At 36.6% G+C, this 20651-nt stretch overlaps 6 protein-coding genes across 6 annotated transcripts; 1 reads left to right on the top strand and 5 right to left on the bottom strand.

The window, feature by feature from the left end:
- Positions 1-4957: 4957 nt before the first annotated feature.
- On the bottom strand, positions 4958-6374 carry TrAFT101_009443 (uncharacterized protein; the record flags this gene model as incomplete). Its single annotated transcript, XM_024904723.1, has 4 exons — positions 4958-5618; positions 5671-5954; positions 6013-6151; positions 6202-6374. 4 exons carry the CDS (start codon positions 6372-6374, stop codon positions 4958-4960), a joined length of 1257 nt encoding a protein of 418 aa, XP_024754594.1.
- Positions 6375-7046: 672 nt separating this feature from the next.
- Positions 7047-7962, bottom strand: TrAFT101_009442 (uncharacterized protein; the record flags this gene model as incomplete). The annotated part of the gene is made up of 2 exons (XM_066128648.1): positions 7047-7741; positions 7914-7962. The coding sequence occupies 2 exons, from the start codon at positions 7960-7962 to the stop codon at positions 7047-7049; spliced, it is 744 nt and encodes a 247-aa protein (XP_065984768.1).
- A 604-nt stretch (positions 7963-8566) lies between these two features.
- Positions 8567-9372, bottom strand: TrAFT101_012055 (uncharacterized protein). Its single transcript, XM_024909169.2, has one exon. The coding sequence runs from the start codon at positions 9159-9161 to the stop codon at positions 8784-8786; it is 378 nt and encodes a 125-aa protein (XP_024754591.2). The 5' UTR covers positions 9162-9372; the 3' UTR covers positions 8567-8783.
- Positions 9373-9377: 5 nt separating this feature from the next.
- Positions 9378-10276, bottom strand: TrAFT101_009441 (uncharacterized protein). Its single transcript, XM_024911121.2, has 3 exons — positions 10055-10276; positions 9871-9983; positions 9378-9715 (listed from the first exon to the last, which is right to left on the bottom strand). The coding sequence occupies exons 1-3, from the start codon at positions 10109-10111 to the stop codon at positions 9568-9570; spliced, it is 318 nt and encodes a 105-aa protein (XP_024754590.1). The 5' UTR covers positions 10112-10276; the 3' UTR covers positions 9378-9567.
- Positions 10277-13428: 3152 nt separating this feature from the next.
- Positions 13429-16497, top strand: TrAFT101_009440 (uncharacterized protein). Its single transcript, XM_024902918.2, has 6 exons — positions 13429-13694; positions 13765-14443; positions 14555-15036; positions 15103-15437; positions 15490-15881; positions 15936-16497. The coding sequence occupies exons 2-6, from the start codon at positions 14153-14155 to the stop codon at positions 16122-16124; spliced, it is 1689 nt and encodes a 562-aa protein (XP_024754589.1). The 5' UTR covers positions 13429-13694; positions 13765-14152; the 3' UTR covers positions 16125-16497.
- A 2916-nt stretch (positions 16498-19413) lies between these two features.
- TrAFT101_009439 (uncharacterized protein) lies at positions 19414-19887 on the bottom strand (the record flags this gene model as incomplete). The annotated part of the gene is made up of 1 exon (XM_024904722.2): positions 19414-19887. One exon carries the CDS (start codon positions 19885-19887, stop codon positions 19414-19416), a length of 474 nt encoding a protein of 157 aa, XP_024754588.2.
- Positions 19888-20651: the final 764 nt, after the last annotated feature.

The following is a 20651-nucleotide window of genomic DNA, read 5'->3' as shown; positions in this document are numbered from 1 at the left end:
GCCTTTTATAGTTTTAATAAACAGTAGGTTGTAATATAACTATATATCTGCTATAACTGCAATATGCCTGTGGTTATTAATATATAAGAAAAAGAAAAAGTATTAGTTATAATATATAGAAGAAGTGCACTTCCTTTATAATAATAGATAGATTAAATAATAAACTAATTATTTATTAATAAATATTAAAAATTGCATTACTAGAACTATATATAATATAGCTAATATTCTATAATATAACTTTATTCTAGGGATACCTTAGTTAAGTAAATATAATCTTAATATAGACTGGGAAACCGGCTAGATTTATTAGTAAAATAATAAAATTTTAGAAGAAAGGAAATTAAGTAGCCAGAAGCCTAAGATTTTCCTTAAGCCTACTATAACACCTCCTTAATATATTAAAAAAAGAAGAAAGATATTAGAATAAAGAATGTAAAAATATATTGCTATTTTACGCTAAGAACTAATGCTATTAAACCAAGAACTTAAGAAAATTAAATAATTTAATAATCTACTAGCATAAGTTCTAAAATAATATAAAAAGTATAAAAAACTCTTTAAAAAATAATTAAAAGAAAGACTTTTATTATATTTAAAATAAGACTATAAAATAGTTTTAAAAGATAGAGCCTCTTTAAAGTTTTATAAAATTTATAATTTTAATAAAATAAAACTTAAAACCCTTAAAGAATAAATTAAAGTATAACTTAAAAAGAAATATATTTAAATCTTTAAATCTCTAGTTAAATACTTTATTATTTTTATACTAAAGAAAAATAATAAACTATAGTTAATTATTAATTATAAGGAGTTAAATAAAATAATTATTAAAGATAAAACCCTACTACCCTTAATTTTATAAATTAAAAATAGATTGTATAGGAAAAAATAATTTATAACTCTTAACCTTATAAAAGTTTATAAGCTTATTAAAATAAAGGAAGGATATAAATAAATAACTGTATTTATAATAAAATATAGATTATATAAATATATTATTATGCTATAGGGATTTATAAATGCACCTGTATTTTTTTAAAAAAAAATAAACTATATACTTAAACTATATTTAAATAATTTTATAATTGTATATATTAATAATATTTTAATTTTTTTAAATATCTTTAAAAAACATAAGAAATATATTTATTTTATATTATAAAAGCTTAAAGAAAATAAACTTTTTATTAACCCTAAAAAATATATATTTTATTTTTAAAAAGTTAACTTTCTAAAATATATTATTATACCTAAAGAAATTTACATAAACCTTAATAAAGTTAAAGTAATTAATAAGTGGCCAGTACTGACTATACTTAAAGAATTATAAGTATTCTTTAAACTTATAAATTACTACTAAAAATTTATTAAAAACTTTTTGCTAAAAGTAATTTTATTTATTAATATAACTAAAAAAAATAAACCTTTTAAATAAGGGGAGGAATAGTAAAAAGCCTTTAAAGAACTTAAAAAGGCTATTACTTTAAAGATAATTTTTATTATATTTAACCTAAAGAAACCTATTATAATTAAAACTAATGCATTAAATTTTATAATTAAAGGGGTTTTAAGTTAACCAGGCGATAATAGTAAACTTAAACCTATTATATTCTTTTTATATAAACTTAATAAACTAGTGCTATAATATCCTACCTATAATAAAGAAATATATACTATATTATAAGTATTTAAAAAATAAAGATATTATTACTATAAAAGTAAATATAAAATTACTGTCTATATTAATTATAAGAATATTTTATACTTTATTATTATTAAAGAGCTCTTTAGTTAATAAGTTAAATACTTTAAATTTTTATTATAATTTAATTATAAACTTATTTATTATAAAGGCATAGAAAATAAAAGAGCTAATGTATTAAATAAAAGAAGTAACTATAAATAAAATATACTAGAATTTATAGTATAAGCATTATACTATAATAATAAAAAAAACATTAAGCAAATATATATTTATATAATATTTAAAATACTTAAAGAAAACCTAATGCTTAATAAAATTAAAGAATATATAAAAAATTATAAGAATAAGGAATATTTAAAAGGAGTAATTATAGAAGAAGGATACTTTAAATATAAAGGAAAAATTTAAGTACTTAAAGAGTTAAAAAGGGATATAGTAAAATATATTTATAAGCATCTACTGTATAAATATAAAGGAATATAGAAAATATATAATTAAGTCCTTATATATTATAAAATAATTAAACTTAAAGCATATATTTAATATATTATATTATACTGCAGTATATATTAATAAATAAAAGATAAAAGATATAAACTATATAAGAAACTATAACTGCTGCTAGTAGTAAAATAACTATAGGAATTAATAATATTTAATTATATTACTGACCTGCTTTTTTTTATTAAACTTTTTATAAAGGTAAAATATAATAGCATTTTTATAGTAGTCTGCTGCTTTTTAAAAGAAATATACTTCTTGCTGTATAATAAATTATATACAGTAGAAGACCTTGCTTATATTTATATAAAAATAATTACTGTAAATTATAGACTACTAAAAGAAATAATATTAAATAAAGAATAAACATTTGCCTTTAAATTTTAGCAGGAATTTATAGCTAAATTAAAAATAAACTATAAATTAAGTACTATATACTACCCTTAAATAAATAAATAAATAAAATATATTAATTAAATTATTAAAGTATACTTAAGATACTATATTAACTTTATATAAGATAATTAAGTAGAAAAATTATTAATAGTATAATACTGTTATAATAATATACCTTTAAAATCTATAGAAATTATACTATTTTATATAAACTATAGATTTACACTAAAAGTATTTAAATTACTATAAGAAGGACTTAACTTTAAAAAAGTAAGACTATAAGCAGAATTAATAATTAATTTATATAAAGAAATGCATATATAACTTAAATTTATCTAAGATAGAATAAGGAAGTATATAAACTAAGATAGAATTATAGAATTAATTCTTTAGAAAGGAGATATAGTTTATTTATTATAGCACTTATAAGGCTATAAATTACTAAATATTAAGACTAATAGGCTAAGTAATAAGTTAAACATTAGAAAAATAAAACCTTATAAAATCTTTAAATAAATTAAAGAAGTTAATTATAAGCTAGCATTGCTAGATATAATAAAGCTTTAAAGCCTAGTGTTTTATATATTATAACTAAAAAAAGCATAAGTTAATGAATTTATAAGAAGATTTATTTTAGATGAAATTATTGTTAAAGATAAAGAAGAAGAATATAAAATTAAAGAAGTACTTGCTATATATTAGAACTCTAAGACTAATAAAATAAAGTATTTTATTAAATAAAAAGAATATTTAAAATTAAAAAACTTATAAAAATTAAAAGAATACTTTAACTTTTATAAGCTAATAAAGAAATTTCTTTAGTTTATAAAATTAATAAATTAAAATCAGTTAGTATAGCATTTTAATTAATTATATTAATACCTCCGCTAAGCTAAATATTAATTATTACTTTTAATTTAGTATGCTTTGCTTTATTTAATTTATTAAAACTCTTTAGGCTATAATTTACTATCTCTGCCCCTTAAGTTACTAAAGATTTATGTTAAGAATGGATATGTAATAATTAAAACAAGGCCTTAGTGGCTTTTTATTAATACTTAGCAAGCTGTTTAATAGCTTCCTTTTCTTTTAAATATAATTATTTATGCTTAAAAGTTATATAATTTACTATATTATTAAAATAATAAGACACTATTATTTTAGAAAATAAAACTTATAAGCTGATAATAGAATACCTATTCTATTATAAGAATGACTGTAATGCATACACTCCTTGTAATATATTATATTATTTATTATTTTACAACAGTTGCCTATGCTATAATATTTACAGAAAGAATAAGCTATTATAAGAAATTCTAATTCCTTAATAGTAGTGGCTAAAGAAAGGCGCTTATGTATTTTTTAAGATATTGGTTTAAATATATAGTTAAGCATTATAAAAATTATAAAAAGAGTCTAAAAGAAAAATTACCTTAATAAGCTAATATAGAAAGGGCCTCTTTATAAGCCTTAAGGACAAGACTAATAAAGAGAGGGCATTGTATTATAACTTAAACATTTATTTATACATTAGCTAAGCAAGAGTATATACTCTAGGAATAACTATAGACCGACGGACCAATTACAAAAGGATTATGGTTTATAGACATCCCTGTTGAATTACCAAGTAAGCCATTGTAAGCCTATGCAAAAGTGATTTAACTATAAGCCATTTAGAATGACTTATTATATAAGAACTGTTTATTATGCTTATTAAATAGAACTTAAATAGTCAGTTATTAATATAGCACTCTTAGATAATAATTAAATTGGTTATTTATAACCTTGTTAGCTATATAACTGCATTGCTTATAAGACTCCAACTTATCTCTCTGCCAACATAAACCCGACGTCGAGTTTATAGATTGGGAACCTACCCTATACCTAAGTACAATAATATAGGTCAGGACGTCACAATTGCCTATAAATCTTTTTAATATATTTCCTAATATAAACCCGAAGAACTTATTCTAGGTTTATCCCTTGAGAATCTACCCTATACTAATTATCTATTATATAGTTTGTTATACTTTCTTTAGCTATAATTAGCTATTAGCTCTGAGATTCTCCTAGAGATATATATTTAAAAGATTTACTATTATTAGCCTATAACAGCAAGTATAAGAAGCATGTATTCATAATCCTTTGTGTTTTAATACAGTTAGGTCTTTTTAATATATTGTATTAAGTATTTAGTATATAGTTTCTTTAGATATTATACCTTAGGTAACTTTATCTATTAATATATTATAATCTATTATTATCTAAGTATTTCTTAACATTAACTATATTATAATAATATAAGCAATATCTTAGAATGTAATAATATAAAAAAATAAATATAACATTTTAAGAAAAGATATTGGTATTGCAAGCTGGTGCAAAGTATCCTGTAGTATCAGTAGTAAAGTCTCCACTAGGAGTTGTAATAGAAAAGTAGCTCTGGCCTGCTCCACCTCCGTTTGCCCAAAGCCACGTCAAAGGGATGGCATCACCCTGGTTCATGTTAATCTGGACCGATCCGCCCACGTACGGCCACGAGGTACGGCTCGCCTGGAAGTCAGTATTGTCGTCGTTCCAATTCTGATAAGCATTGCTTCCTGTCCAGAGATATCCCCAGTTGTCAATGTAATCGCCGCTTGACCCTAACGTATACAAGCCCTCCTCTTGTGCGACAAAGAAGCCACTTAAAACCATGGCCGCCTGAGAGGAGTCGAAGCTGCTGCCATCGGGTAGCGTGAGAAGGGTCACACTAGGCCAGTCAACTGTGGCAAAAGTGAGGATATCCAAGGTGCCACTCCAGTCGGGCGTTAGACCTTTGAAGAAGGTTGACGTGAAGCCTGTGTCTGGGTCATCAGCATTAAATTCGTGTGTAAATTTGCGATAGTTGAGACCATTGCCGCCAGTATAAACAGAAGTAGCTACGGCGTAAGCTGTGACGGTCTTAGTGGTCGTTTGGATGACAGTGGTTGTTGTGATGCTCGTTGAGGTCGAAATTGAGGTTTCAGTGCTAGGACTCTTAGTGAGACTAAAATAGGCATTCTTAGCGGACGTTTGCTTACAGTGATATAACAGGTGTAACAGTATCAGTGACAGTTACAGCAATAGTAGTTGGCGTTTGATACTTTGTTGCAGTAAGGGTAGTTGTCGGAGCAGTGACAGAGAGACATGAGCAAACTCTAGACACCTTGTTCGAGTTCCAGTCCTTGGGGATACAGGCTGGTCTCTGATCCTGAATGGATCGCCTGGCTACGGTTGCGACAGGGGCAACGGCAGTATAGGCGCTGTTCAGGCAAGAGATATACGAGGTTGAAGTCGTGGAGGTTACAGTGCTAGTAGCAACAGTCTAGAAGAGAAATGAGTGAGCCAAGCTAGAACAATGTGAGTAGTTTGAGGTAGCTAACCTGAACAGCAGTAGCTGTCACAGTCTGTGTCTGCGTTATGACCTGAAGCGCAGTTTCTATCCTTGTGAGCGCATCCGCGGTGGTGGTCAGATACTCTGTGTTGTAGCCTGGCGCTGCCTCAGCCGTGAAAGTGGTTGAGCTACCTAGTTATTAGAAAAGGTTGTCGTAACGGATTGGGAAAGAACTCACACAGTCAAAGTGTCAAGCCCTAGGTAACTAACGCAGAATGCAGTAGCAGCCTTGTCTTGTTTCAGACTATCGATGACGCCTGAGTTGATGCGGCAGAATTGCTTGTCGGCACAGGCATTCGGGGCCGCAACTACCGCGACTGGCAGCAGCGCGAGGCAAGACTGAAGACGCATCTTATCAAGATCACGATATCGTAACACAGGCGGTTTGTTAACAAAGGAGTCACAACAGTCTAGCAGGCAGAGTATATCTATTTATATTACGCTATTTAGACACACTTATGTCAGATTAGTGTAGACGAAAACCCCTTATTGTACCTTAATGCACCCGATTTGGCGCTAAGAACTAATAGCGGCGGCAACTATTAAGTAGCTAAGATGAATCACGTAAAGCTGTTAAATAGTTTGGCTGCAATTTTAGCAAAGTTCCACAGACGCTAATTTTTCCCCTGGTTGTTCTTATCTTCTTTTTATTTTCTGCTCTTAGATCCATATCGTAATTTTATTAGTCCTACGCGCTTGAGATTGATAAGTAAGAGTTTTTCTTTTCTCAGCTTCTAAAAGCTGTTTATAAGAATCTTTCAAACACTCTCCTAGCGACCTATACTGCACTTTTAAGATTCTCTCCACCATGCTCCCGTCAACATTATACGTAGTACTTTGCGCAGCTATCCAAGGACCTGGCTTGCCTTCATCAATCCGATTCTGTAATTCAGGCAATATCCTTCTTGCTTCATCTTTCACAAGCTGCCAGTGGCATTTTTGTGCGGCCAAGAAACGTTCACCGCCTGCCTCTGGGATATTTACCGCCGCAAGCAAAGCTGCAGACACATCACGGACATCAACTCACACTCCAAGGTGGCCAGAATTATAAGGCGGCGGATTTGGCGAAGGGACGACAAGTTCCCACATCATCTGAGTTGATATATTCAAATGATTAAGATCCACTGGCCCAATATGTGGTCCAAAGATCGGCGCTGGATCTACAGATACCATGTCGAAAGCGGGTATGTTTTCTTTCATCCAATTCCACATGCGCTTTTCAGCCAAAGCCTTCGATCCAATATACCCAGTTCTGTGCTCATCAATTGCAGACTCCTCATACGTTAATTGATTCCAGTCACTAGGTGAATATGTTTTCCCTGGAGCGAGGCCCAGCGACAGGTAGAGTGTCGATGCAAAAGATCTAACATAGATGACACGTCTCAGCTGTGGCCCAGCATATTTGGCTGAAGCCTCAAGAACTGCCCCGCCACTTTTGATGGCAGGATCAAGGACATCGGTCTTAACGTCCTTTGGGCTATTTACTAGTGGTGACGCTGTGTTGATGACAGCTCTAATTTTGAACTTCCGAAAGGCCATTTCGAAATTGTTCGCCTTTGTAATGCCGGGCACTTCGATGATTTGCAGCTGTGAAGATGAATTAGGAAAGACTTTCATGATTTTCTCAGCTGCAGCTACAGAGCGAACTGTTCCTACAACTCTGTATCCCTGGGTAATGGGCTTCCTTAATAACATGAAGAGCAACAAAGCCGTTCGCTCTAGTAACAAGGAGTGTATCTGCCATGGCTAGATCTTTAACATTTCTTCAGATGGTACTCGAATAGTCAAAAAAAAAAAAAAAAAAAAAAAAAAAAAAGAGCAGGAAAGACAGAATTGTATGATCTTGAATATCTTTGGACATTTTACTTTAGAATCATACTTTTCTTTAACCTGTTGATTCTTCGGCACTAAAGAGTCGACTAGCGGACACACCAGACATTATGGACATTACGGCATAAAGAAGCTACCTAGACGTGCAATGTAATTTTTAAAATAGATTTTGGGTACCTATGTCCGTATACTATCTGAACACATCTCGTATGCCTTTTTCGGCATACGAGATTCCTTACAACAACTAGCCAGATTGGTTTGGAGTAGTTTAATCATCCAAAATTTTATTCGGCGCCTCCGTGCTTTCAAAAAATACAATACTAATTATAGGGCTTACAAAAGGGCCATTCTTTTGAGCCTCCTGTGCAGTAGTGATACCCATAGATAGTTCTAAGTTAGAAATGATAAAATTTTGATCAACTACTTTCCGCTGACCTGGTGAAATTAGATTTTCGAAATTTTCGACCTTCTGTTAAAAACCAGGATTCTTTTGATAGAAGCTTTCCTGCAATAATGAATTATGGTTCAATAACTAACTATGAAATGTGTTGGCAAGTAGCCTGTTGGTTAGGGTTAATGAACCTTTGACACATGGTAGTTTTTCATCATAAGCAGGCAGCTGGCCTCCATAATACATCAAATGTAAGCAGAGCAAACCCAAGGTTAGAGGCATCCCTGCCTCTAAGCCAGCATGCATAGGCTGGCGGACAAGCATCTGGACTGGCCGGTTGACCCCATGAGGAGATTGAGATTGTGGACTCGGGTCAAACGTCAATGGCAACTGCCATTGCTTGCTCAAGGTTCCCGTTTTTAATATATTGTTTCTTGGACGTAGGCGCCTCGGTAATGCTGTCTGTCATATCCCTATTAGACATGGCGCGTATCGGAATACTGAAGCATGTGCCTTTCCACATCTGATCGACTTTTTGGTTATGTTCGTCCGGTACATAGCGCACCAACTGCCCTTTGGTTCTTTAATCTGATGTTTATATACGCTGCATCTATGTCGCTCAGAAAGTATGCTGGCGGGTACTGGTCTCTGTCGCATTTCCCCCACTGCCGGTCCGCTACTATAGGCTGACTCGACCAAGAAGCCGTCACGCTAGCGTTTAGATAATGCTTCGTCGCCGCTGCCTCTTGCGGGTAGGTGAATGTCTCCCATAAGCGATTCACTTGCTGGGCTGTGATGGCGATTCGCCTGTGTCCAAGCACTATCTCAATGTTTGGCCACTTGCGTTGGCTTCGCATTGAACGCGTAGTAGAGCGAGGTGATGATGCATTCGGTAGCTGTCGTCTTGTCATTGACATTAGATTTTATGCGCAGTGTGTTCTTCCCCGAGCTAATGAGCTGTCTCCTTAGAGGCCACAATCTCTCATTACTTCCTGGTCGGCGGTGCTCTGCAACTACCACCAATGTCGCTTGGTACCAGTCGGCGTCGAGAGGCTTCCCAACTTCAGGAATCAAGTCCAAACCGTTAGGCCGACCGAGTTCTGGGGATAACAAAGGAACTCGCTAGAGATGGCCACTAATATAAAGAATTGAATGCAATGCGTCCCAGACTTGAATGGATTTTTTTGCACTATATCAATAATGTATATAGCCGGATTTGTCAACCAAGTATCCCTCTCTTGCGCGTGGGTTCTCTCGAGGTAGTCTAACCTCCCTAGCTTGCAACTTACCCTACTCTACTCTCATTACTTCATTATAACTTCCTTACAGCCGAGACACTACACAAGAGCCCTCTAGCAGTGTCCCAGATCGCAGCTCCACTGGCTTAGCTAGTAACTCTGGTAGTTTAGCTGAGAATTTGCGGAAGTAGGGGGCTTTGAGGTGTGCTTGAACAGCGGCTTGGTTTTTATATCTGGAAGCGGTTAGGGCCGTTGAACTTATCTCAAAGCCTTCTAGCTGCGGTAGGAATTGACAACACATAAGAAGATTATGTATACGGACGGATAGCAAAGGGAGGGGAGCGTTGTGCTCCTATATGGGAATTCCGTAAATAGGCAAAAGATTTACCTTTCGATGATGACAATTTCATTCTTTTTTTGAACCCTGATTGCATAGTATACAAGTGTATCCGGCTCGTTAGCCTGGACATTGGTAGTGACCTCAGCAATGAGTGCAGCGAGCTTGATTACATGGACGTTGGTTAGATTGAGAACAAAAAGATCGTATAACAAGAGGAAAAGGACGTTCTCACCTCATCAAATTTCTCAGGCTTAGGATAGAGCACGGCAGCGACGTTGATTTCTGACATGGTGGAGTGGCGCTCTCGGTGCTGGCGGGGAAGTCTCTACTAAAAAGACACTCTCGCCGTAATAGCCGTACTGTAAGTAGAGATTTCTTAAAATCTTTCTAACTGTGTTGGCTTCACCTTGGTGAAAAGCTGGTGCATGGAGTATATATGAAGGTTCAAGTATTCAAGTGAGGGATTGATTCTTATCTTTTGAGCCCTCAATTTTGGGCCGCGGCATTGGATGCCATAGACCCACACTACACATCGTACCGAAACCTCGGCGGGAATTGTGATTACCTAACACTGAAACATGCTACCTTGGGCTGGCCTCTAATTTGCGGGAAACGGCGAATAATTAGAGGTTTTGCTCTTTACACAGTTTTGACTTTAGTAGTAATTTACATTAGCGGTCTGTATAGTCTACGGATAGACCTGTTATCATAGTCATTCAGCAAGCCTAATTAACTGGGATCTTATACAAGGGTGGTATTGTATAAGTCCATATTAGGGAGTGCGTAGATGTCTGTTCAATTAATGGTAAACTTGGCCTTTGATTTACATATTAGTGAAGACGATATTCTTCTTGCCATGGGTGATAGACTAACTTCATACTTATTCTAATACATACCCGGTTTCCAGAAGAGTTTTGTCACTAGAACATCTCCCAATCGCACTTGTGAGAAGTCGTGGGCTTAAAGTTCCATAAGTTGACCAGCTTACTCGCCCCCACGTCCTTTAGTGCTGCCTGTGTGGCTCAATTATAAGTGATTAAGCTATTTATGGCAGGGCTGTCTAACCCAACTGAATTCTCAGGCTCTTGGTGGGCATGGAGCCGGCTGTAGCCCCCGTTCAATTTGACTGGTTGAATTTCAGTCTAACTTGAGACTCCTCTATACAATAATACGTGCAGTCTTACCGATATATTAACGTCACATTATAGGTGCTTTTTAGACATACGGAGCCTGCGGAGTCCTTTTTAACTTGCAAATACGAGACTTGAGTTAACTAGAGCTTTGTGCAACTGCAAAACTCATATATTTACTTTTCGGCGCCCCCGCTGCGAGTAATGAGTCCGTGTGAGGTGGTTTTCAGAGGAGCAGGATACTTAACTGGGAAGTATTATATTTTTTGTAAGTTAAGTCACTTACGTTACACACAGTCCACTCATGGCAGTTGAAAGAATTATTACTGCTCTAGTCGATGGTGAAAAGTCTCTCTGGCTGGGTAATAATGTATTGTTATCACTCTTAATAGACAATCCAGACTCTAGACATCCCGCATATGTGTACATTCAGCAGATATCAAGACCAAATACAGCAAGTCATCATACCCGTCTACCAGATATTCGGAAATTAAACTTAAACAAGAAAATCCCCACGGCTACGTTCAGAGCGGATGTCTTCGCCTAGTAAACAGTCAACCACACCACACTTCCCGATAAGTTGCTAGAGTAATGCTTTTGAATCAGAACTGTGTTGTGCGTGTTGGTGTGCTAGCAGAGCGGCCATACCACCTGGCTAATGTGAAATAGCTCCAGCTCCCCACTTGATGACATTGAAAAAAGTTCTGCACCACGTTGACGGCTCTCAATCGTCAACTTTACTATGCTCGACCGCCCTAACACACAAACACACTACCATGATATTCTAGATGTTTGTAAGGTCGTGGAAATTTAGGGTTTATAATTCTCTCGCACGCTGAATAGGGGTAATACCATCCCACTGTTCAAATACTGGTTGATATAGCGTGCCTCGTCCTTCGGCTGCTGCAAGTCCACATTTCCACAGCGTCCTCACAACCCAAAACTGATTGGGAGACGACCTATTGACACAGGCTATCGAGAGTTCGAATCCGGTAGTCCCATTTAAACGTCAAATGCGGCACGGTGGCATGTCTCCAACCACGTGTGATTGTTCTTGCAGCTCATATCTCACCAACTGTTGACACTTTGCCAGATGATTATTCTCCCGCATCCTACTTCTATCACACCTGAAGAACTCTGGGAAATATAAATAGATTCTGCTTCAAAAAGTAGATTGCCTTTGAAGATATTGGCGATACAAAGGGTAATGATGGTACTTGTAGATAGAGGGGTTCAAGGATTGCTAAAACCTGCAAGATTCTTAGAATCAAGAAAAGCGCCTGGTCAACACCAGCGCAAGTGCTGTAAAGAAGCTAATGATTCCAAGCCATTTACAATCCAAGATCCTGATCTCATGACATGTGGGATTTATAACACTGGATAGTAGTCGATATTGGCTCCTAATGGATAACGCGGAGCTGAAGAGGAGTCGCAGAGGAATAGCGACCGCTTGGTGTCCGTGAACATATCTCAGGGGATGTACACCGAGTAATTGGAATCAGATTGTGACGGAATACGTCCACCTATACTGGGATAAACTCATTACAGCCATCCGCGCTAGGATACACAATCCAGCTGAGATGAAGCTAATGACTGCTTAAGTACCTCTGCTTACCATTGCAAGCCAGTTTACTATAACAACATGCGCAGCTACCGCAGCATACTCCATATAAGAAGCAAACCGCCTTGCTAACTCCTGGTCTATCATAGGTACATGTCGCCTAATCCCCCCCCTGCCTAGACTCTGAACCCTTTCAAATCAGCGTTCAAACCGCAGTCTCGGTCAGCATGTTCCCACATATGCAGGTCTACACAGGTCTCTATGGCTAAAATCTTCCTGGTAATCCTTCAGAGCAACCGAAAGATCCTAGTAAACTTCAGCCAACCGTATGTTGCAATTGTTTCGCCAAATAAGGCTTGGTAGTCAGCACACGAGATACACGAGGACCATAAAGTAGTAACAGCAAGGTTTCTATTTCTAAATAATGAAGTATGGTAACCGAAGTAAAGGTGATCGGCCAACCCCATTAACTAGAGCGCTAGAGAACAAACAGCAAGCATGGTGACTTTACATCGGCTGCTCTTCATTTATTATGTTGGTAACCTATTTGAATACAAGCTAGAAAGGCGCTAAGAAACGCCGAGTCTCCAAACTATACTCAGGATGTTCCGAGCTATCTTCTGAAGTCGCGAGAGCCTCTTTAGGCTGGTCACTGGAAAAAATAAATGAAAAGAAAAGAAAGAAAAGAGAAAGTCGCTTGGCTCGTGCAGAGTGTCCTAGACTCGTCCGACAAATTAAGGAAGTTGGGTACAAGAAAGATTGGCTAGCGTCCATTGCTATTAACTTTATCCTTTCAAATTGGTAGTTCGGCCGCAAGCTATTTAGCCGGCAACAAACTTATTAGGGATGGAGGCTATGGCCCTTGTCCATGTCGCCATTTTCATGGACGACAACCTTTACCGTTACCAACTCCGTGTACAGTCAACCTTATCTCAAACTGACTTAATCTGGGCCTGGTGTAAATAACCAAACCGTTCAATTCAGCGAGCTGGGGTTGCATGCTGGATAAGCTAGCGTGAATCACTCCGCATTCGAGAGCTCGTGAGTAGCGGAAGTCGGAACGTTAGCACGATGCGGGGTTGACTTCCAGATTATGAGCCTGTTCCTTCGGGCCTTCAGGGGGGGAGCGTAACTTGGCTCGGCATTGGCTCGCTTCTAAGTCAATCAATTTGTATCTAGCGGTGCGTATGTCTACCATTATAGCCCAGGCTGTTCATTGGGTCGCAAAAGAAGCTGACCTAGGCTGATCAGCCACTGCAGCTGTCGAGTCAGCCATTGGTGCCTATTGGGTCGGAAAATGGCAGGCTATGTGTTTCCCTCAACGCGGTTGCGGCAAAGTTCCCATTTCCCCACGCTTGTCATTCCTCATTACTAGATTGGGAGACGCTGCTCGGTGTAACCTAGTCCGCAGGATATGCGCTCGGCCCGTCTTCCCCCCCTACCCGATTTCTTTCAGGATAACAAGTCAGAATAGCACGATAGCATAAAAGCCAGGAGATGGTGTTAGCCTTTCCCACCACCGGCGTTTCTTCTGTTTTGTTTCTGTATTCTTGTCCTGTCATCTTCTTTGTTTACAGGATTACTTCTCTTCTGTGCATGTTATTCATGCGGAAATAATATCGGCAAACACCAGTCCAGCATGAGTAACCCCGTCGAACCCAAAATGGCGGAATCCAAAGCGCAGGACGACGCTCCACAGGTCGAGAAGGAGGTTCAGGTAGAGAATGCTGACGATAATAACGTTGACGAGAAGGCGGATCATACACTCGACGAGAAGGCGGATTATAAACTTGATGAGAAGGCGAAGATCGCCGATTATAAGGCGGATGCCATCGAAGCAGAGAACGCGGAGCATAATATGACGGTGCTCGAGGCCGTTCGAGCATATCCCATGGCTTCCTTTTGGGCGTTCATTATGTCCTTCACAATTGTGAGCTGTTTAATGCCCAATTCCGATTAGCTCTTATATTCTCCTCTCTTGATTCTGAGAATTTCCCTTTGAATGAGGACTAGCCATCACTTGGACTAACACTTTTCCCAGATCATGGAGTCGTACGATGTCTTTCTCTGCAACAATTTCCTCGCCCTAGGTGCCTTTAGGGCAAAGTATGGTGACCCTGTCGATGACAACCCATTGAACAACGTCGTTGCCACCAAATGGCAGTCGGCACTTTCTGTGTCTGGGCAGCTCGGTGCGCTTGTTGGCGTCTGCCTCGCTGGCTCTCTCACCAGTTGGTTGGGATACCGCTATGCAACATTGACTGGCCTGATGCTCTTGAACGTCTTCATCTTCGCCTTTTACTATGCAGAATCAATGCCTGTAATTTTCGCGGCCCAAATTCTCGAGGGCATTCCTTGGGGCATCTTTATTGCCAATGCGCCGGCGTACTGTAGCGAGATCGTGCCTATCCAGCTGCGAGCCCCTTGCACCCAAATGTTGCAGATGTTCTGGGCTATTGGCAGTATTATTGTTGGTGCTGTAACCTACAGTTACCAGGGTCTTGACAGCCCTTTGTCCTATAAGTACGGCCGCTAGAGATCCTGTTTACAAACATGCAGAACAACTAACACAAACGGAATTTCCTACAGGGTCCCGATTGCCCTTCAATGGATGTTTCCCACTCCGCTTGCCATCCTAATCTTCTTCGCTCCTGAGTCGCCCTGGTGGCTCGTTCGAAAGGGGCGACTGCAAGAAGCAGAGCATGCCGTTGGTCGCCTTGGGCGGAGGTCCAGGCTTAACACTGGTGAGACCGTCGCCATGATGCGTCGTGTTGTCGAGCTTGAGGCCACCTCTAAGCCGCCTAGCTACGTTGAATTATTCAAGGGCACGGATCTCTATCGCACTCTTATTGTGTGTGGCGTGTACGCGGCCCAGAACCTCACGGGTAACCTCATCGCCAACCAGGCAGTTTACTTTTTTGAGCGTGAGTCAGCATCAGCATTATAAACATATCATCTATGCTAATCCACAAGCAGAGGCCGGCATGAGCAATAAAACTGCCTTTGCTCTAGGTCTTATCACCTCGGCATTGCAGATGATCTTTGTTATGCTCTCTTGGATTCTCACTACGTACTTTGGCCGGCGTACCATCTATCTCTGGGGATCAGCTATCAATGTCATCTTTCTCATCGCTCTCGGTGTCGCAGGATCTGTCGGAAAAAGTAATGCGAGCTCTCTAGCCCAGGCCTCCTTGGGCCTCATCATCTCTGTGCTCTTTACCTTGGGACCTGCCCCGGCCTCCTGGGTCATTATTGGTGAAACATCGGCCATTCGCCTTAGGCCACTGACTACTGGAGTGGGCCGCGCTTCGTACTACATCATAGAATTTCCTTGCATCTTCTTGGCAAGCTGGATGCTCAACCCTGAGGTGAGACTTCCCTTTTACCTCGCCCCATTCGAGTACTAATATAATATGTTGCAGGGTGGAAACCTCGCTGGCAGATGTGGCTACGTCTGGGCTTCTACAGGTTTAGTCTGCTACATACTGGCATATTTCTTCTTGCCTGAGATGAAGCATCGGTCCTACCGCGAAATTGATATCCTGTTCAAGCGTAAAGTTCCGGCTCGACAGTGGACAAAGACCACCATCGATGTCGATGACGATGAGTAAATGGAGGTGTAATGCATTTAGTTAAGAAGGTCCACGATATTATTTGAGACAGGACTTAATGTCGGCGAGTAAGGAATAAAGCATACAGCGCAGTTACATTTACCCCATATTATCAGCTAATGCAAACACCTTAGAATTCGGTTCCAACTTCAACTAGCTAATGGGTGATAATTTGCAGCTGCTGAGAAGCTGTGTAGTATATAGGGTTTGCACCAAAACATGAGAAAATATTAAAAGTTGCAAACAGGAGCTACATAATCTAAGTCTAAGCCGACTGTATCGCAAAGTACATGTATATTAATATGCTCAAGCCAATTGATAGCAATAAGTCGTCCAAGCTGTTTGTTTGTTTGTTTGTTTGATAATTAGCGACCGTGGCTTAGCCAAAATCCCCTTATGGGGACTGACGGTCAGTTAAAGCTAACTAGTTTTTATCTATAATATATATATAGTTTTTGTTATTTGCGACATGTGGCTAATAAAGGAAATTAAGGTATTTTTGCCTGTTTTATCTGTTCTTTAATAACCTTCCTTTAGATGCTCTTTTCCTAGTTCTAGAAAAGGGGATCACTCTTATACTTATAGACTTATAAGCTTACAAGCTTATATCCCAAGCTGCAGGGTAAGGGCCTTTTAGGCAGGATTTTCCTGCTGGGTCTAGGTCTAGGGTAGGTAGTAGGTTTATTTGCGAGCCCAGCTATAGGGTAGGCTTGGGCTACGGGGTAGCTACAGGGTAGCTTTGGGGTAGCTGGCTTTTCCCTCCACGCCGGCCGATTTAAAAATCTAGCTAGTTTAGTTTATTATTTATATGGCCGTGAGTCGATTTGACTGTTTTTGCATACAAATGAATTTTTGCAGAAAATAGGAATTGGCCCGCGAACCCAATTCCGGCAGCCCTGCCCGCCCGGGAGCCCGGAGGACCTGTGAGGGAGAGCAGATGCGAGGCAGCCGGCACGGGGCTTCAGGGCTCGGGCTAGCAAGCTATATATTTTTAAGTAATAAGCAATCAGAGACTGGAAAACAAGTAATTTAAATTAGTATAAGCCAAAATAAATAATATTCTAATATCTCCAAGTGCCTAATAGAGTTCTAATACAATTATAACTTATATCTGTAATTACATTAAATAAACTATATTACAATATTTACAGCGCCTAGTTAAAAGTCTCTTGAAGGCTAGGTAGCTGCAACTGTTAAAAAGATATAATTATATAATAAAAATATTTATATTTTAATTAATTTTATAGCTAAAAATAAAAAAAATAACTAGAAAAATACTTAATTAATTACTTTTTAAAACTTAATTTACTATCTTTTAGTAATAATATATTATTACTGCTAGTACTTAATATTATTTATTAATACTATAATTTTATTTTAATTAAATATAGCTTATATTTTTTATAAGTATTTTTTAAATACTTTAATATTTTATAATTTTTTTAAAAATTAAAAATTTTAAGGAATAATTTATAAAGTTTATAGTTTAATATATATTATATATATTTTATAAAATTAAAATTTAAACTATAGAGTAATTATTTTAAAATTAAAATTTTATAATTAAAAAAAAAACCTTTACTGCTAGTAATTTATAAATAAAAATATTATTTTATATAAAATAATAAATTTTATTATAATAAAAAATTAATTCTTTTTTAGTATTTTAATATAGCTTTATAAGATTTTTACTTTTAAGTATTAATATCTTAAGTTATAATAATATAAAAACTATATTTAGTTTTTTAAATAATTATTTATATTATTATTATAGTTTATAATTAAAAACCTTTTTTAATATTTATATATTTTAATATATATATTTTAAAAGTATTTTTTTATATTTAATTTATAAAATTAATATATATATTTTATATAAAATATTTATTTAAAAAATATACTTATATTTTAAAATTAAAACTATAATAACTTATTAACTTTAATTCAATATATTTATATTAATTTATTATTTTTTTTAACTTTTATATTATAAAAGCTTGCTTTTTATTTTTTTTTTTAATAAAAAAAAGCTTTTTTTAATTTTATATATATAAATATTATTATTGCCTAAAGTTTATTTAAATATTAAAGTATTAATTTTAAAAAGTAAGTTAAAAAAAACTATTTCCTAGGTTATATAAAAGTTATAATATATTATATATATTATTATATAATTACTATAAAGTAAAATACTTTAAAAATATTTAATTAAAAGTACTAAATATAAAAAACTAGTTTTTTTAAAGTATTTAATAATATAAAAGACAGCTTATTATAAAATACTAAAAGGATACTTAATTTAAATAACTTATATTTATATTTATAATTATAATAATTATTATATATATTTTAGAAGAAATCTCCTAGTTAGCCTAGTAATTTAAAAATAAAATAATCGCTAAAGTATTTATTTTAAATAAAAATTAAATCTTTTATAAATTTTTAAAGTTTATAGTAGTTAAAAAATATTTTTATAATTGCTTAAATAATAGTCTTAGTTAGGGGGCCAACAAAAGACTTCCCACTGTACTCAATGCACCTATTTTACACTAATTTTCAGGCTATATTTTAGCGCACAAGCACTGTAACAGCCGCTACACTGTACTAACTACTAAATGTTACATGCACTTGCTTGGAAGCCAGATAAGTCGCCCCGGAACGTATTGTAATAGATCATGTGTTATTTTAATGCATCTACTTTAATCTTGCCAACCAACACGCGTCCTTCGCTGGCTCTTCTGCTAGTTGCGTCATCCGTTGAAAACTCTCATCTCTAAAGCCGTAATCTAGCAACCCCAACTCTATTGCCACCCGTGCATAACGAATTGTCTCCCAGTACAATCCTTGCATGCAGCTTATTAGCGCTGCATACCAATATGCTGAGCTTCTTGGAGCGTGCAAGCGCTCCTGCTCGTAGAGACTGATGAGTGTCTGTGCCATTTCTAGTGGTGCCGTCTCCCAGTCTTCCAAACGGTCGTTTATTCTTTTAATCTGGCCAAGGCGCTCGTCAGATGCACGCGATAGCTCGGAGTGGAGGCTACATAAGCTGCAGGAGCAATTGAACCCCCAGAGAGAAGATAATTTCTTCAGACGTTTCTGGAGTGGCATATGAGGATCAATATATGTAATGGTAATTTCGGTGCCTGGAGTAATGTCGGTAATAGCGTGCACGTAGTGTGTGAGGGTTTGTTTGTCAAAAAAGTAGGCCGCGTTAGGGCGGCAATCATGGTTAAGACGCTGAAAGTTGTCAGAATCGATATCGTTCCCATCTACTTCTTCAATACATAGATTATGAACTTACAGCTATCTCAGGAAATACAGCGTAATATACTACCTCATCCAGCTCAAGTTCAAAAGCATTTGTGTCAATCCGGTCGCTCACTGGATCCGTCATTGGGCGACCATATAGTGCCGAAAACATCTTTTTAGTTTTTGGTGGAAGGTTGTTGGCAGCTGTATGTTCCAGTTCAAGCCACTGTTTCTTTTCTAAGTCTCCAAAACTTTCTCCATCAAGCATCAAGATTGGGGTATGGGCAAAAATCCTGTCGCCACGATGCAGCGTCTTATTCGCAATGAGGCCACGCCCTCTTCCTGGAAGCTCTGTTTCTTCAAACGGCGGCGATACTTGCTCATTGATGCCCGACAATGCATCGTCATCAGAAAATGCTGGTAGTTGCTGGAGACTCTCAACGCGGTCAGGTGTTGTTAAGATGGATATACCTCTGCCATCTGCAAAGCCGTAGGATGAAAAGACACAAAACATTTTGGCATTGTTGCGACAATCGATTTGTGATGTCCATGGAGCTAATGAATTTGTTACATATATGGGACTGAGCTTATGCTGGCCAAAGTAGCTGCACAATTCTAATTGATTGTGTTGAGCAGATGAGATCTGAAGCAGAGACGAAGAGCAGACGTCTGCAGAAGTAATATGTTGCCGGAGAGCTAATGCTACGGTTGCACAGTGGAGTAACTCTAGAAGCATAATCAACTTCATCTTAATTCTCTACACTTTAACAACATAAAGGAAGCGAGAAAAAAAATTCGGCGCGCATAGCAACTTTTAAAGCGGTGCCGTGAATATGTAATATACCATCAGTGGCACTATCATCGGCTGAATAGGGCTCTTGGCAACGTGATTGTGTACTAGGTAGTTGCCAATTGTCTTTTTACATAATTAAAACTCCGGCAAGTTGAACCGTAATGGTAGAGATCTCGTAAAGAAAAAATGATGACTTATGTGAAGTCATAATAGTGTCGGCCTGTGTGCAGGCGTTGTAGTGGTACCTAGTTTAAGGTGGATGTAGTTTATGACACAGACCATGCGCCACGTGTACTTTCTTGGGAAAACTCTCATTCCAGCCTGTCAGACGCAAGTCTCAGATACTTTTACACCTCGCACACATGTCATTTTCAACAACTTTATTGGTAAAAATCGACTAAATTTAGTTTTCGATTATTAGCTTACTGCTTATGCCTAAAACTAATGCATGATTCTGTTGATGTGTCTAGAGTTACCTGAACGGG

This window comes from Trichoderma asperellum, chromosome 5 (assembly GCF_020647865.1).
Source record: "Trichoderma asperellum chromosome 5, complete sequence".
NCBI lineage: Eukaryota > Fungi > Ascomycota > Sordariomycetes > Hypocreales > Hypocreaceae > Trichoderma > Trichoderma asperellum.
This window is presented reverse-complemented; position numbering and strand designations above follow the sequence as displayed.

What these genes read in the sequence shown, in the direction of transcription:
- TrAFT101_012055 (XM_024909169.2), bottom strand. Translation starts at nt 9,161, where the DNA reads ATGTCAATGACAAGACGACAGCTACCGAATGCATCATCACCTCGCTCT.
- TrAFT101_009441 (XM_024911121.2), bottom strand. Translation starts at nt 10,111, where the DNA reads ATGTCAGAAATCAACGTCGCTGCCGTGCTCTATCCTAAGCCTGAGAAA. An exon ending in AGCCTGAGAAATTTGATGAG is followed by an intron (nt 9,984 to 10,054) that starts GTGAGAACGTCC and finishes CATGTAATCAAG; the next exon opens with CTCGCTGCACTCATTGCTGA. An exon ending in GAAATTGTCATCATCGAAAG is followed by an intron (nt 9,716 to 9,870) that starts GTAAATCTTTTG and finishes AACCGCTTCCAG; the next exon opens with ATATAAAAACCAAGCCGCTG.
- TrAFT101_009440 (XM_024902918.2), top strand. Translation starts at nt 14,153, where the DNA reads ATGAGTAACCCCGTCGAACCCAAAATGGCGGAATCCAAAGCGCAGGAC. An exon ending in TCATTATGTCCTTCACAATT is followed by an intron (nt 14,444 to 14,554) that starts GTGAGCTGTTTA and finishes CACTTTTCCCAG; the next exon opens with ATCATGGAGTCGTACGATGT. An exon ending in GGCAGTTTACTTTTTTGAGC is followed by an intron (nt 15,438 to 15,489) that starts GTGAGTCAGCAT and finishes ATCCACAAGCAG; the next exon opens with AGGCCGGCATGAGCAATAAA.